Source organism: Cydia fagiglandana, chromosome 21 (assembly GCF_963556715.1).
Source record: "Cydia fagiglandana chromosome 21, ilCydFagi1.1, whole genome shotgun sequence".
In the NCBI taxonomy this organism is placed as follows: Eukaryota; Metazoa; Arthropoda; class Insecta; order Lepidoptera; family Tortricidae; genus Cydia; species Cydia fagiglandana.
The window spans coordinates 6,200,058-6,217,223 of NC_085952.1; the positions used below are offsets into that span (position 1 = coordinate 6,200,058).

At 37.1% G+C, this 17,166-nt stretch overlaps 1 protein-coding gene and 3 non-coding genes across 4 annotated transcripts in view; 2 read left to right on the plus strand and 2 right to left on the minus strand.

Moving 5' to 3' along the window:
* Positions 1-17,166, minus strand: part of LOC134675261 (soluble guanylate cyclase 88E) — a 182,938-nt gene that overhangs the window by 33,810 nt on the left and 131,962 nt on the right. The window contains exons 3-4 of the mRNA XM_063533481.1: positions 12,893-13,174; positions 11,398-11,603 (exon numbers count right to left, since the gene is read on the minus strand). Of these exons, the coding sequence (XP_063389551.1) occupies positions 11,398-11,603; positions 12,893-13,174 (488 nt within the window). The remainder of the gene's footprint in view (positions 1-11,397; positions 11,604-12,892; positions 13,175-17,166) is intronic.
* Trnaa-agc (transfer RNA alanine (anticodon AGC)) lies at positions 12,128-12,200 on the plus strand. The gene has a single exon. It is a non-coding gene; the product is annotated as a tRNA-Ala (tRNA).
* Trnaa-cgc (transfer RNA alanine (anticodon CGC)) lies at positions 13,494-13,565 on the plus strand. The gene has a single exon. It is a non-coding gene; the product is annotated as a tRNA-Ala (tRNA).
* Trnai-aau (transfer RNA isoleucine (anticodon AAU)) lies at positions 14,009-14,082 on the minus strand. Its single transcript has one exon. It is a non-coding gene; the product is annotated as a tRNA-Ile (tRNA).

Here is a 17,166-nt window from a genome sequence, read left to right on the forward strand (position 1 = left end):
CCTCCGCGTAGGGTCCAAGGGCCCTAAGAAACTTTCTCCTAAGTAATATCTTAATTGTGAAGGCCAAAGGCCGAGCTGCAAGAGTGTTGTGTTCAAACACGGACCAATAGAACAAGTGTCTAGATGCGCAGGCCAAAGTCCGAGCTGGGGTAGGGTAGAAGGCCAGGATCGTCTGAAATGTGGAACTCACTTACTGCAATTTCCAATAAAAAGCCAATGGTCCGAATCATCCGAAAAAACCCCTTCTTTAGTGTTCAAACAATAACAACATACCATAATATAGACAATAATACAAGTATCTAAATACGAAGGCGGAAGGCCGCGAACCTCGCGTAGGGCTGAATGCCCGACGCGTCCGAGAGAGGCGTACCTTTAGTATTTAAACACAGAGCAATACAATGTTACAAGTGTCTAATGCGAAGCCCGTATACCGAACTCCGCGTAAAGCCGAAGGTCCAGAGCGTCCGACAGGTACATGCGCTATCCTCAATTTCCCCTAGTATCTTAATTGGGAAGGCACGATTCCACGCGACGCCGAAGACTGACCTGCGGGAGTTTAGTACTCGTGGAACTCGGTCAGACATTTGAAGAAATTGCACCCGTGGGCCTTACGTAGAGCTCGGTCTTCAGTCTACGTATATTGACACATGTACAATGGTTCTGTGTTTCACCGCTAACGTCCCGCAGCATGGCTTTCAGCGTTGCTTTCGCATAGAAGCGTGCTTCTCTTGAACGTTTTGGGCGTTCGGCCCTACGCAAAGCTCGGCCCTCAGCATCTAGTCTGTCGGGGCTACCTACCTATATTCACCAGTTCATCATTTGTAAGTAGGTAGTAATTACTGCCACATAAAGATGTTAGCGTCGCGTAGACTACTGAATAATGAATGCAATCTGACGCATATGATTGTTGTTCGATTTGTTGCTAGCAACGTGCTATTTAGCCTAGGGCCATGTGCGACTGTGCGTCCTACTAAAGTCGCATCGAAGGTAATTGAGTCAATAACTTTTTTAGTGGGAGTTAAAGTTATGAGTCTTTACTGTGGACCTTCAAACCCTCATGGACATGTTAAAAACTTCTACTTCTTTTTAAGAAGCTATATGGGAAAATATCAAATGTCCCATATCGTGAACACATCGACATATTATCCACAGAAAAGACGCCGGTATTCCGGAACGGTGAGTTTAATTAAAAGGTCCCAGTCCCAGGAGCTAATATCCACATAAAGAGAACTTTGTGGACAAACTAAATGACCGGGTAATCTTTATAAATAATAGTTTTAGTTCGCTTTATCACTAAAATGTGTAAAATAAAATAAATTAATTAAAAAATTAAAAACACGACTGCTGAATTTTAAAGCGAACTGAAAAGCTAAAAATAATTTTAATATGTTAGTTACATAAGGGGTCATGCACATTTATGACCGTGACTGTAAGTAGGTACGTGTGCATTTAGTTTCGATTGCAGTCGGGGGACCTTTTTAGAATGCAGTAGGTAAATGAAGTCCCCCGACTGTAATTGAAATTAAGTACACGTACCTACTTACAGTCACGGTCATAAATGTGCATGACCCCTTATGTAACAAACATATTAAAATTATTTTTAGCTTTTCAGTTCGCTTTAAAATTCAGCAGTCGTGTTTTTAATTTTTTAATTAATTTATTTCCTGTCTGAGTAGTATCGGACAGTGTGCTTAAGACAAAGGACTGCCGTCTCGGTGGATAAGCCCGGCCGAAATCCAAATTGTGCGTCATAAAGCACCGTGTGTTTTTCCAACTATTTGTCAAGCACACTGTCCAACACCTTTGCTACAATCGTAGCCAACGAAATGGGCCTATAATTTTTTATGTCCGAGGTGTCTCCTGTACGGTTTTTAATAATTGGTACTACCACGGTTCGGTTCTCATCATGTCGCTCGGTATATAAGTATGGCTGACACAGAAGCTGAAGAACATGGCGAGTACTCTAGGTAAGTGTACCCCTGCATGCTGCAGGTGCTCAATGCTAAGGGAGTGGTGTCCTGGCGACTTCCCTCGCGTCATGTTCTTCACCACCGATGCCACCTCCTTAGCTGTAATTCTCACCAGAGGCCCCGAAGGCACACACCTCGTTGGAGGTGGGCCCCCGCAGGGCTCCAAGGGAGACTCAACCTTGAAATGCTTCTGAAACAAATCAGCTATCTCCTTAGGCTCGCTAACACCCTCTACACTCACAGGGAGGCCCGCCCTCGGTCTCAATTTATTAGTTTGCTTCCAGAAATTTTTAAAGTCATTAATCAAATAAATTTTTAATGTCATTACTTAAAAATTATAGATGTTGGTTCCATTGTACTCAATACTTCTTTTAAAATGTATATAATTATTTGATTGCCTACATGTACCCTACCTTATTCTTACAGGGTCAACTTGGGAATAACTCCTTACAGTTACAAAAGTCACTCTCTTTATCCAAATTTTAATTGGCAATTTTAGAAATAAAATTGATAGTATAAAACTTGTCGAAGTCAGGGGTGCGAAATCTTGACTTCGGTCAAACTTGGCTCCGCTTGGCTTAGAATTGCTCCGAGCAATTATTAGGGTTGGCACCACTTGACTTCCTTTTGCGTGCACAACCACAGATAAGATAATCACTTGATTTTTGACAACCCTAAATAGCCGAAACAGATAGTGCTATATATTAGAAAGAGACAGCATCATTCGACCCTGAACCGCTGTCAAACTTCGTTTTTGTAGGAAGTTTCCTTTATGTACGGTAGTACTATTAATTATTCTGTGTCGAAGTGTGCGTGCGCCTGTTTATACTTTATACGCTGCTAGCGGGAGGCGAATGCGCAGGCGCCGGTCACGCGCACGCACGCGTTACTCAACTCCCTGCTCAAGTCGCAGTCACAGTGCGATTTTGTGATTGCGATGGGGCGAGAGACAAATTGACAATGGAATGCAAGAGGATATTAGAAAGAGAGATGATTAAGAGTACCATGCCATAATGAATACCTGTGTTTTAGCTGTATATTGTGTTATTGCTTTATAGTGTTAATGCATTATGATGTTAATGTGTTCCAATTTGTGCCGCTTTGGCATTAGCTATAAGGTGCAATTTGTTTTGTTGTAATAATAATAATAAATAAATATGTCAGTGTCTCACGGAAGTTTTGTTATAAAAGGGACCCACTTCCAGATGACCTACAAACTTTATATTTGGTGGCAAATGTATATAGAAGAAAAAATCTGAGCAAGTGAAGGTCAATGACAATGTAATGGGAACTCTTGGGTTAGCTAATTTAATTTAAATAAGCACCACTAGCACAAACTGAGCGCTTAGCCCGAAACACGACAATATCGTTACCTGCCTCTTTATCACTCTTTCATATTTGAACAAATAACAAAATTTAAATTTTCGCGTATCGAGGTAGGCTCTTTGTAAACAAACAGCCTTTATGAATAAATGTCATAGACGTAATAGTGAAAAACTGTTAACAGTACATCAGGTGCTACATTACGACACCCGGATATAATAAGCACATTGGGTGATGATAATAATAACAAACTAGATAACTACGTCAAAAATTTAAAGGGCCATATGTACTGTAAAACGTAATGTATCGTAATATCGTAATACATAGTACATTACTATATAGGCCTGGAAACGAAGGGTTGTAGGCCATGTAGATATACACCGAAAACACCGTTTCTCGCCGATATTTGTATAATGCATTTCTCAAACTTGCAATGAAATATCTATAAGCTACGGTGAGGTGACCAAAATTGAGAAAAAATTGTCTAAAAATTTAATTTAGAAAGGAGCAAGTACCAGGGCCTCATGAGTTACGAGGTATCGTTGACCAACCCGCCGGGCCCCAGCGGCCGGGGCGCGTACGAGTAATCGTGGGCCGCGGCTGCTGTTAGAAACAAAAGAAGGTTGCTTTTGCTTTTTTTTTTGCATTATGGTACGGAACCCTTCGTACGCGAGTCCGACTCGCACTTGCCTGGTGTTTTCTTTAACCTTGGCCATAGTCCCATTTGTATGGGATCTACTATCGCCGTGCGAATGTATGAACGACTAGTTTAAAGTGACACTTTTTCAATGTATTTGAAATAGGTATTTGAGTATTTATGGGTATGAAAAAGTAAAACGATTATTTCAAAATGAATTCCTTGTCCTTGGTTTATACGAAAATGATACCAAACTTGACCTGACAGCTACAGGTAGGTAGAAACAGACCGCATTGTACCGCCGGAATCGCATTTCCCCTCTCCCTTTTTGGGTGGAAGCAAAGAGTTAATATCCTTAAGACATTATATCAATAAAGTATGATCCAAGGAACAATCGTGCCAAGCGGCATCGCCTGGGATAAAACGACCAACTCAGTGCACTTCTCCATTTACATTTTCCCTTAAATATTTTTTTAAATATTGATCCTAGCAAAAAAGTATATAGAATATTTAATGTAGTAAATTTTATGTAGATTACTTATGTATAAGATTTTTTTGTACAAGCCACCATTTACGAGTTATTTACAAAAAATATTAACAATTGATTTACTTTCTCCTTTAAATATTGATCCTAGTGAAAAACTGTATACAATATTTAATGAAGAAAACTTTATGTAGATTACTTATGTAAAATATTTTTATAATATAAATATTAACAATTAAAAATATTAATAATTAACTTTCTCCCTTAAATATTTTTTTAAATATTGATCCTAGCGAAAAAGTGTATAGAATATTTAATGTAGAGAATTTTATGTAGATTACTTATGTATAAGAACATTTTTTGCTACAGGCCACGGTTTACGAGTTATTTATAAAAAACTATAAAAAGGGACCTTTGAACCCGATTTGTTTTCAAACACAACATGACTGATCAGTTCATCAGCGTCACATAACATAAATTGACCTGCGCAGTGGATAGACAGCTAAATTTAATGTTCCAGTATTCACAAAATCTTAATTGCTAAATTGGGACCGAGCGAACCGAAATGGGCCAGAATGTCCAATTTCAACCTACTACGTATTTTATTCATCGAAGTGTTTGTCGTAAGCGCCATCGACAATAAGGTCCCTTTTCATAGATAATACCACATATTAATAATTATGCTATATACATTGGTAACACATACATGCATACATACACATACATATATAGGTATTATATACATTTAACTAACGCCTTATTACGGAGTCGTAAAGTTTAATTTAGAGTAAAATTTATGGGGCATTATCCACTTCGGATATTCGGATTGCATTGTGTCGCGATTCCTTTGTCTCTTTGCCTGTGGGAGTGTCGCGATGCGATCTTATTTAGTTGTCATTGTCACTAAGGGTTGCCATACCTAAATAAGTTCGCGTTCGCGACAGGGATCTTTAAATCAATGGACCGTACTTAGTTCTGTAGGATGCGACCAACTTTTTATTTTTGGTCAAAATTACACCCTCACTCAGTAGCTGTAGTCGCTTTCTGCATTGATAAAAAAAATTAAGTTATAATATAACCATAACAACAACAACAGATCGACGCGAAAAAGGCCATAAATAAAGGTAACAAAATAAATTCGTGACAGATCAGATAGAATTATGATTTTAATAATATGTATTCAGAACGCTACGGTTTTAAATACCATATTAAATAAATGCTGTCTTATGTTAGCCATTATAGACTGTATCATGACTATCATGAGCATTACAATACTGTTACATTCAAACTATAGCTGCTGTCTGTATCTCTGCCTGTTATTGCCATAAGGCCCATAAGTGGTATGCTGGCCAGTACGGATATGGTGGTCGATCTTGTCTACGTGACAGCGTGCTAAAACGGTACCTATCCGTCAATTTCAATCGCGCTCTGTTAAAAAGTGACGGATATTTTGTCACGTGGATAAAGCCATCCATAATAGGCTTGCAGGTTGTATAAATGTCGGCGGCCGATCGTAAGATCAGGCAGATCGTAATGTTCCTGTGTAATGTTTTGACGATAGTCGCATTAAACCAATATATAGGTAGGATAGGTTCGTTAGGTTGCTTCAGATGCCCGAAGGGCAAACTGCCCAGAAATAGTCCGTCGACTCAGGGAACGAGTCAAAGATTTTCACGTTTCACGATATGCCTAGGAATTTCACGATATGCCTGATCTTACGATCGGCCGCCGACGTATATATGTATGTATACGGCCCGGACAGCATGTCCAATTTGACATTGACATAAAATAATTGTGTCCTATAGCCACCAGACAGGCGCCACAACATCTAAGTCTCGATTATTAATATTAATAATATATCTTCAATCTTCATCCCCTCAATAAAGACCTTAAATAACACCGAGATCTAAGTAGGTACATAATAAGATTAATAAGTAACATCTGGCGGCCTAGGCAAGGTGATGATCGCTTTCTTTTCGCCATCGAATTGCTTTGTGTCTTTCTATCGCTCTTCCATATTAGTGCGACAGTGACAGTTGCGAGTTGCGTTTCGTTCACTACGAAGCATTATTAGCGATTGACATGTTGTCTACGGGGCGGGCCTGGTTCGCCTGAGACATGTTCTGAGAATTCGACTCCTTCACTCGTCGCTCCAAGATTGGGACATATAATTAAATACCCTAATTTCATCAGAATAAGGTAGAAAATCTCAAAAATAGTCTGATCGTGCTGACGGCGTTGACATATTGCGAGAAACTCGGGAATTAATTCAGCAATTTGTTTAGAGATTCCTCTTGTGTACGAAATTCGTTAAAAATCTCGCGAAAATGTTTTCTGAGAGATCTTTGTTTTTTCAGAATAAGAAATTTGTAACATAAAATCTTGAAGAAAATGTTTTATTATCTCTGGTACTTACCTATACGAGTACTACCTACTTTAAGGATGACTCACGTTACACCGGGCCGTTTCCGGGCCGGAGCTTCCGGCGCTTACTTTTCTATGACATGACAGGCGATCACGTGATGCTTTCCATATATACAAATAATTAAATAAATATTGAACATAATTAGTTAGTGGACATTGATGCGTACTATTCAGTACTAGATATATTTAATAATTGTTTTTATTATGTTATTTTTATTTTTAATTTATTTATAATTTTCTTATTTGACATCATTTTCTATGATCTGTACTTTGTAGTACTGAAACTGATTTAATTTTTCTATTGACATTGTTTTATTTTTAAATATTTTACTATTGTGACATTTTGACGTTTTCTAATTTATTTCTATTTGCATTGTTTTGATTTGTTATGTACTAATTTTATTTTATTTTATATTTTGATGTTCTATTCTAATTCTTATTATTACTCTAAAAAACGATCATCATACGACAAGTAGTACAAGCTGAAATGTATGTATATTTTACCTGTATGAAAATTGTATATTGAGATAAATAAACTAAACTAAACTAAACTAAACATGGAAACCGGTGGTCCGGAAGCTCCGGCCCGGACACGGCCCGGTCTAACGTGAGTCATCCTTTATACTTATACCTATTTTATATAGGTACCCGCACAGTGCAAAATAAGAAGAATTTAGTGTTTTAACAACAGGGGCAGAGCCCTTTTATAAATTTTGAAATCAATTTTTCATCGTGACCTAGGCACTTGTAGTCAGGCGAAGGAAGCCCTCCCGACACAACCCCAATCTGTCACGGAGGCTGCGACAGCTGAAGAGACCACAGCCACAGATTAAATAATAGTACTAAGTACAGAATACTCGCTCTCTAACAAAACGCGTCTGTTACGATCAGGACAAATATGGCCGCTAGGTGGCGACAGCGCCACGCGCGGCTAGCCACCAAAATTGGTGTGGAATGGATGTACTTGTTGTAGCTATCTGTTGCAAAGCGACGAAATCGCGGAGTGAGCCACGCCTGCCATAGCTCCGGCTTATAGCTTGGGCCATAACTGGCCACGCCTCATTAAACAAGCACCTATTAACCCTACGTGTTACAGATAGCCCCAGATAGCAGAGCATGCATGGAGGCAGAGGAGACAGCCGCCCACGTCATTCTCGAATGCCCAGGGGTGGCAGAATACCGGGCACAACACCTCGGCTCACCGGAGTCTCTCTCAAAAGTCGTCGGCAACGTCAAGAGTCTGCTAGGCTTCTTGGCAGAGCTGGGTTGGCAAGAATAGTGCCGCCAACCCACCACCAACCACCACGCTAAATAAGCGCAATAATATGATGTTGAGTTGCGGAAACCAAGCCCGCGAGAACCCTATACCTAACCTTCATCGTTATTTCAATAACACAAATTAAAGTTTTGATTCTTTAGATTAAAATCGACGAATTTAATACGATCGTTAAACGTCGGCAATAAGTACTTGTTTTGAAAATCTGCTAAGTTCTGAATTCTTTTATTTAACAATTTGACTATTCGTTTGCCAGTTTCAAGAAATAGTACCTTCAACGGAGTTGAATTTATAGGAGCGCTGTCCTGGAATGGTGCTGTATAAATGCAGGTTTAACAACCTAAGAGCAGAGACGAGTGAAAAATCAAGATCAGAACAAAAGTTTGGTATTTTAAATATTTATATACGGATAGATTATTCTAATATTTCCAATTTCTTGCAGAGGCTGTCCATCGCCGTAATGCGGCGAGCGTGATGGGATGGACACCTTTGCGACTGGAAGCGGGACGAATTGTTTGACTGATTGTCTTCTTCTTTTTGTTTATAACTTAGATAAATTTTTACTTAGTGTTTACATTTAGTTTTGATGTCTTTTGTAGCCTTTAGTATAATTTGGAGATATTTTAGATAAGTTTTATATAATTATGACCCGTTCGCTTATTTTCAATGAATAAATTTACTAAGACTTTTTGTACCAAAGGAATATTGGATTGATTTGTAGTTAACCCTTAATCAAATATCGGGAAATTATTTCCCACTTCATTCTAATTTACGAAATATTTTTTATCTTTTTAAAGCCAGCACTCAGCGATACCAACCATACAGATTTAAAAACTTAGTAACATTTTGAATTTGAAAAATGGCAACACTTTTCTAATGGCCGCCATTTGTGACCATACGTCAAAGTCAATATCAGTTGTTGTGTTTTTTTTTTTGCAATAACGACAATTTTTTTAGTGTTTTGAGGTTAAATGCAAAAAAAAATCTTGTAAGTGCATACACTGAATACTTTCATAAACTAGACTTATTTTCCCTGTGTGTTGCTTGAAAAGAATTGTGATAACGATATGATTTAGCCAAGATTTTTAGGTTTTAGTAAGTGGGTAATTATTTCCCATTGTTTGTTCCTGAACGTACGATTTACAAAAAAATTGTTAGGTTCTATCAAGTGGGAAATTATTTCCCAGTGTTTGTTCTCCACCTAAATTTTAATTGATTTCCATAAATAAAAATATATGCCAGTTTGCCTGTTACACAAAAAAATCTGTGGCTGTTTTTGTTTTCTTTTTTCTTTTATTTATTTCTTTGATTTTTGAAGATAGCGTTAAAGGATCATACTTGAATTCCAAGCAAAGCCGGGGGGATCTACTAACTAGTAAAAAGTTCGTAACCGTATCGGAAAATGGGAAACTATTTCCCACTTCATTCAAAATTTTGCTATTCCGTAACGGATAACGGAAAATTATTTCCCACCGCAAAACCCCCCTTTCCCTCCCACTTAAATTCTTTTTATATATTTTTTCGTAATCTACGCACACAAATTACCTAAAAACCAATCTTGGTTTTCAAAAATCTCATAAAAAGTGTTCCGTTTGATTAAGGGTTAATTTGCCAAACTATCATTTAGTGCTTAATCTAACAAAGCTTATAGTTTCTAGGTTTTAGTGCTTCCTCAGAGAAAAACGCATCGCCATCGCCATTTTGTACATTTTCCTAAATGTTTAACTAGATGGCGCTGAGCTTCTTTTTATACATCATTGGTGACAAACAGCTATACCTAACCGTCGTTACATACACTTCTTTTTTAAGAACCCCGTAATGTAGGTAAGAGGGTCGTTTCCTCCAGGACCACAAGGTTGAATTCCTAAAATGTTGAAATCCCGAAATGTTGACTTTCCCAGAAAGTTGAATATTACAGTTGACAATACTTGAAAATTAAGATACCTTTATGAGGCCGGTAACGATTTTAGAGCAGAAATGTGAAAATGATGGATTTGGTCGCTGAAATTGTTACGTAATATCTAAATAGCAAGTATTGGTTTCTATTAGCACGTCTTCTCATCTTGGCTTTTAATACGCGTAATGAGGTCGCGAGCGTGCGTCACCGGTAATATATGACGAGAAAGAGCAGTTTTTAAAAATAATCAAAAAATTATGGTGGTAAATTATACTATAGTATCTAATCATTTTTTTAGCATTAGAAATAAGGTTAACAATCTTGACGTGTCTTTTAATTGAAAAACATATTTTAAAAATAAGTTACGGCAAATATGTAACAATTATGAATCTATTATGTTCATTTATATTATTTTGCTTTCATAAGTAATAGTTTTTGATTTTTTTAAAGCGTTTTTCAATTAAAAGACATGTCAAGATCGCTTACCTTCTTGCAAGTTCTTTCTAATGCTAAAAAAACGAACTATAAATGATATTAGTTTAAATACGTTGAAATTAAGTAGATTTTAAGAGAAATTGTCACTTGTTTTTAAATAATATCTGGAACTGGAACTTTACGAGGAGATTAAATGTCTGTGTATGTTTATAGTCTCTGGTAAGAGGATTTAACTCACTGTCTGAGTGTAATTTAATGAAGACTTGTGGCTTCTGCTGGAACTCTAGCTGAGCTGTCTTACTGTCGCGACGTATACGGATTTATTGGTATACGTATCAGTTGTTATGTTAGAGCACATAAATAGTACTTACTGTAGGTATATCTTTTTACAATAAGTAGACTCAATACTACTTTTAGTGCAACATGCATGCTCTATAGTTCGTTTTTTTAACGTATCTAGAACATTTTTAAGTTTAGTATTTAATTTAGTTTGTTTTATTTTAAGTCCTTTTGTTGTTTGATGTCATTCTAAGTACCTACTTGTTTTAGCTAATAAACATATCCCTCTAGAACAGTATGGAGAGGTGTTTCTCATGTCATAACCAGAGTGACCTGAGTGCATAGACTAGGAATCTTCTAGACCGAGTTTAGAGCAATTATTTCATGCAACCGATGATGCCAAAAATGCGGGGGTGCACGGGACGAGGTGAGCGAAGTCCCGTGCCGTGATTGGTCCGTTCAAAGATACGGACGTCACACAAAGACACTTTCGACTCGAACATGGAGTAAAATTACCGTATGCGTGGCAGAGGGGGTAGCGCGACTATGCTAAGTCTGGAGGATGTTTTGTCTGTGCCTGAGTGACTGTCTAACTTCAGTTAAGATATCACACACCGATTTCATTTCACTCTAACTCAAGTCAAGCGCCTGTAGAAAAAAAATAGCACTCACCCAAAAACGATGCAAAACGGGAATATTTCGAACAGCACAGAGGCGCTGATGGGCAGATGTTTCTCCTCCCGTGTCATGGCCAGAGACGCCAGGGTGAACGCCCGGTTGTCAAATGTCAGCTGGAAGGTCACGTGGACTGTGTCAAACAGGAGTTCTTCCCTTAGCAACTCTATTCGCATCTCCTTGTGGTAGAAGTGGCGGGCTACCTAGAAAATTAAAAGTGGTGTAGACTAAAAAAGTAGTGTATTTGTACCATATTATTTAAAGTTATACACTAAACTTTTTTAATTTGGACTTTCCAAAACTTGTTTACCAAGATTTTTATTTCATCATGATAACCTTTTCAGAAAAAAAATATCTTTTAATATTTATTTTAAACTAATTGTCTTTTTGGTCCAAGAAAAAATAGATAAGATTTCAAATTATGTTTTATTTAAAGTGAAATATTAAAAACTATGAAAACAGAAACATTGTTTTTAGTCGTAATAATATACAGCGCCATCTAGTTACAAAACTTTCAAACAAACGCGTTCAAGTGTTGCTAATATTAGCACCGTGATATCAACTATGATAACATGTATTATGATTTATGATGTATTATTTTAGTTTAAATCTTATTCAAATAACTAAATTAAACAAAACTACGTTGCATAACTTGAAAATCATAAAGTAAATCTGAAAATACATAATGTACAGAACGTGGTCACTAATTTCGCTGTATCTCTCATCCGGGGGTGTAGCTCAGATGGTAGAGCGCTCGCTTAGCATGCGAGAGGTACGGGGATCGATACCCCGCACCTCCAATGTAAAAATCAACTTTTTATTTTTATTACATTATTGTTATGATTATAAAAATAAAATTTATCATTTTTTCCGTACTAGGTATTTAGATCCTTTTCTTTACAGCTATATTGATAAAAAGACTATAGACAAGATAATCTCGTTTCTAACATAATCTAGTTTAGTTTAGCGTTTAGGTTTCGCTGCTTTATTATATCTGTTCTATTATTACTCAATTATAAAAGAACGGACAAAGGAACTTTGATCCGGCTTAAATTATGAAATTAAATAAATTCATTAGGTTGGGTTGGTACAAAAATGTTAGAAAGTTAGAAATTGATTGGGTAGGGCACCTATAATATTACTTAGAACTTTAATTACTGTAAAAACAAGAAAAACACATGTATGATTGACTATACCATAAACGGTTAGTATGATCAGTAAAGTTGTGACGTCCTCAAGTCGTGCAAGATAACGTATAATATATGATTTATATACGCGGTAAGGTGTAGTCTACGTCATTTCATTTATTTAACACACATTGCATGTGCAACCTAGAATTGACATGACGCGATCAGTGCCATATTGGGACACAAAACTTATCGTAATAAATAGTCTTATCTCGGTAAAGGCGTATTGGAGTGCCAAATACCTACGGCACATTATTTGACCTACATATACATATTCTTATACTTATTTCTACATTTCTTCTCACCTCTCTAATCTGTCCCATAGCGTAATACACGAAGCCTCTCCTCTTCGACCTATAATGCAGCGTCAGTCCTTGCCGCGTCTCGTTCTCGCATATAAAACTAGGCGCTCGCATCCTAGGATAGCTAAACTTTAGGTATTCGTGTAGGTTATCTAGGCCATTCAGGAAGTCCCTCATGTGACGGCCTAGGACGGACAGGACGCGGTCGTAGCCATATTGGGACACGAAACCCACGAAGTAGACTCCCATTTGGTCCATAAATTCGCGCTCCGTGATGCCTAGGACCTGTAACAAAGGGTATAGAGTTAGACCAGGCTAAGTTGGCAGCGATTTTGATAGCACAGACCGTGCAAGTGTTATTTTAAGCGTCACAATTTCATAGAAGTTTGACATTTAAAATAACAAGTTGTTACGAAACCGTCCCCATTGTGATAACTGATAACCGTCTGACCGATTCGAACTTTAAGATACGTCAATTAATAGATCTAGAAACGATATGGAATTAGATCTTAAACTTCGAATCGGGCCGTAAGTATGTCTCATAACATTACCGGTTTATGGCAAATACAGAAGCTGATGCCTAATTTCGACCACTCATTCAACCGGGGGTGTAACTCAGTGGTAGAGTGTCTGCTTCGCATGCTGAAAGTCCTGGGTTCAAATCCCAGCACCTCCAAAGTCTTCCTTTTTGCTTTTTATTATTGCTTGATTTTTTATAAGCAATTTCTACATTTTTGGTACATCCGGAAGTTTTTTATTTAAGTATATTGTAGAATTTACAAAAAAAAATTAAAATAAATGCAAAATTTTAGATTTTAGAGACCCTTTAAGTGGCAGAAACCGCCTGTTACTTTAATTTAGTCAATAGCAAATAAAAAAAATAAAAAAAACTTAATTTAGTTAAGAAAAAAATATTTATCATCAATTCAACAAAAAGCAAGTTAATCGATGAACAAGCATTATTTACAAGTGTTTGTTGATACTATTATCGTAGCGATTAACTGGATGGAGATTAGCTAAAATGTGTCAACCCACATACATTTTGCAATAAAATGTCAACTGTAAGCGTAATTTTTTTACAATAATAGGATCTATATAAAAAAAATCAAAAAGTATGAGTGGCCCATGAGGGGATCGAACCCGCGACCTTCGCGTTATTAGCACGACGCTCTAACCAACTGAGCTAATGGGCCATTGCTGCATATGGCGAAATATTCTATCACGATATTTTTAATTTGTCTGAATGCTAAAAGCTCTCTTACAAATCGGACATCTTGTAAAATTCTTATTAAATAATTGAATTAATTGTAAAATATTAAAGGTTTCCAGGCTTTTATATTTTTAGGGCTTTAACGCGTTTGGTTCACGGTAGCCTTCCTGTAATAATTTCCATCACTTTCTGCCAAATAAAATAAGTTAAGTATCTGAGAAAACCTGAATCGCCATCAAAACGTAATTTCTACAAAAACATGTCCACAAAAGTAATCGAAACACATAAATAATGACTCGACTGCCCAAAACGTTTACCACAATACAAACAAAATGAACAAATAAAATTTAATGTTAATTGAAATGTAAAGACTCAACAAACGTCTTAATTACAAAAGGTAAACTCCTTTACAAATTAATAAACACAAAACCATTTGTCCCGAGGTCAAACAACATGTTTTAATTGCATGGGACACTACAACGTCTCCAATACAATAAATTGATAACCATTTGTAACGTAATTGGGTAAGTAAATTTACGAAATGGGTCAAGGTGTTTCCTTGCGAGGGGAAGGAATGTAGCATTATTAAAACTAGTCAGTTTAGGAGTATATTCATTAATGTTTTTAGGACAATGACAATATTTTTTGACTGTTATATGGGTAGTACGGATTTTATGTATCTATTAATTGTAATGGAGCAAATACAACATAATAAACAAGTAAATAATAAAGATTGCTAAATAAATATTCATACAAGCAAATACAAACAGAAACGTATGCCTTATCATTATATAGATGGCGCTACTTCATACATCACAGCGCCATCTAGTGAGCTCTCTGTAAAAGTCAAAATGTATAGCAGCGCGCCAGTTTTTTTGCCTCAAGAGTCAGTCAGAGTCGGAATAAGCACCTAAATTTTTACTATTTCTATAGAACTCTTCTGTTGGTGAAATTAGAGTTCAAACGTGTTTGTGTAATTTTTGTATAGATAGATGATAATTAATTAGTTAAATATTTTGATTTGTGTTTTTTTTCTATCGTTATACTTTGGGGTCATCCATTAATTACGTCACACGTTTAGGGGGAGGGAGGGGGTCAAGAAAATGTGACATATTGTGACATGGGGGAGGGGGGAGACACAAACTTTGTGACGTCACTTTAACTTCATCAGTAACCGAAAATTTATTTAAATTATTTAGTTCGCTGTACATTTAAATAACACGTTTTTAAAACGAAAATAGTTTTTAATCGATTAATTTTCTTTCCTAAGCAGTTTTGGGTTATAAAATTACTAATATTTATATCGTCAAAAATATTTTGATAAAATATTAATAATACTTAGGTACTTACTTAATTCGATTTGGCGATTTCGTAGAAAAAATGTGACGTCACACTAGGGGGGGAGGGGTTTGCCAAATCTGACCAAGTGTGACAAGGGGGGGGGGGAGGGGTCAAAAAACCTAGAAATTGGTGTGACGTAATTAATGGATGACCCCTTTGATAAAATGATAAGTAATTAAAACGTTGTAAAAATAGAAGTTCCGCGGCAGTCATGTTTGTCTGTCTGTCTGTCAGAGACTAGGTGCACTCCTGTATGATATTTTTTTTTTTTTTTTTTTTTTTATTTCCACACTTACAACTATCTTTACAGGTGCTAAACCTAAGACAATAGTGCAACTATTAACATATATAATTATATATCTATCTAACATATGTATATCTCTAATTGATGTTATGTCGCATATAACATAATATGAACAATGTGGACTTAGTGAATTCAGTCAGAGAACACCAAAACAAATCAATGTTCTCGGCGACTAGGTTAAGGGTCCGCACCGCGCGCGTCAGCGGCGCGGCGCCTTCCCGAGCAGGTTGGTGCGCCCGCGCCGCTCGGCCAGCAGCCGCGGCCGGAGCCGCCGCCACACGTACCTGTCGGGCACGTACAGGCTCACACAGCTCAACACAACACTGTTGTAGGCTTTCCCCCGCAGCAATCGGAACAAGTATGTCGCCAGCCACAGCTCTCTGCGCACCTGCAACTCGTTGTATCCCACCATGCCCATTTTATATTGATTCCAAACATTATGTCAAAAAAATTAGGTCGTTTAATATTAATTTATAGACAATGTGCTTACTAACCCTCTGGCAACCTCATGGGAAATCTAAAGGTTGGGTTCAATGTTATGGGTAATCTATTTTGTGATAGGTCACACTGTTGTTCTTATTTTTCGTACCTTTCAATGATGTCAAATTAGTACAGTGCGAATTACCTTTTTGCACGTGTATTAGACACGTATTGTCCTTAATCCCGCCCAAGGGAGGTAAAGTAGCACCATGTAGTCACCTGCAATAATATGTTACACAACAAAGCCCGCAAAAATATCTGACACGATCTTATTTGTAGGGCTATAAGAGCGTGTCACATATTTTTGCGGCCTTTGAAGAGTAACAAACTATTGCAGGTGACTGTACTGTAATAGTACATTACGATACAATTGCGAAAAGTAGGAAATTCGCAACGAGTGGCGATAATTTGAAACACGATCGAAGGGAGTGTTTGAAATCTGTGGGAAAAGGCCAAATGCAATTTTTTTTAAAGAGCGATAGAAATTGGGAATCTAGTGGTATTGACCACTCGTTTTCAATTCTATTAATAGAATTTAAATGCCTAGTAGTGGAGATATCATTGAACGAAATACACGAAATCGAGCTGTCGAATTTCAAAAATCTATCCTGTGTGTATCTGATTGATTGACATTTCCCTCTACTCACTCTTGAACAATATAGTCTACAGACCGCGAGCAAAAAATATGAATCAATCTTTTCAACTCAGTAAGCGCATCTCTAATATTCATTATCTCTTTATCAAAGAACCTCCAGCCATTGAGTTATGAACCCGCTTTCAAAATTTCACAAAAGGTGTCTTTTTCACGGGCTCTTATTGAAATTTCCTCTCATCTGTCATGGCAAGCGTCACCAGGGCTCGGAACCGGTATTTTTTAAAAACCCCGAAATAGCTCAATATTTTGAATTAGTTTATGCTCTTTATGTAGGACTGAATCAAGTA